This window comes from Cystoisospora suis (assembly GCF_002600585.1).
Source record: "Cystoisospora suis strain Wien I chromosome Unknown contig_12865, whole genome shotgun sequence".
Taxonomy (NCBI): domain Eukaryota; phylum Apicomplexa; class Conoidasida; order Eucoccidiorida; family Sarcocystidae; genus Cystoisospora; species Cystoisospora suis.
In genome coordinates this window covers 603-826 of record NW_027165622.1, presented here as the reverse complement: position 1 = coordinate 826, position 224 = coordinate 603, and the positions used below count along the sequence as shown (strand labels likewise).

General features: G+C 43.8%; 1 protein-coding gene across 1 annotated transcript in view; it reads right to left on the bottom strand.

Moving 5' to 3' along the window:
• Positions 1-45: 45 nt before the first annotated feature.
• CSUI_011518 (bifunctional protein subfamily protein) overlaps positions 46-224 on the bottom strand; it is a gene marked incomplete at its 3' end in the record, with an annotated part of 780 nt that continues 601 nt past the window's right edge. Inside the window, exon 2 of the mRNA XM_068071616.1 lies at positions 46-210. Coding sequence (XP_067916408.1) covers positions 46-210 — 165 coding nt within the window. The remainder of the gene's footprint in view (positions 211-224) is intronic.

The following is a 224-nucleotide window of genomic DNA, read 5'->3' as shown; positions in this document are numbered from 1 at the left end:
TTGTTTCTTATCTCGTTCTACCTCTACGTTCACCGTGTGACCTTTCTACTTCCTCTCCTCTTCACGATTGCATCCCTCTTTCTTACCGATAGATGTGATGATCGTACACCGAGGAGAAGGAATGATATTTGTAGCATCGAGTCTCCCTCCTAGACCGGTCTCTATCACAGCCCAGTCAACTTCTTCTTCCGAAAAATAAGAAAAGGCTATCTGAGTCAAAATCT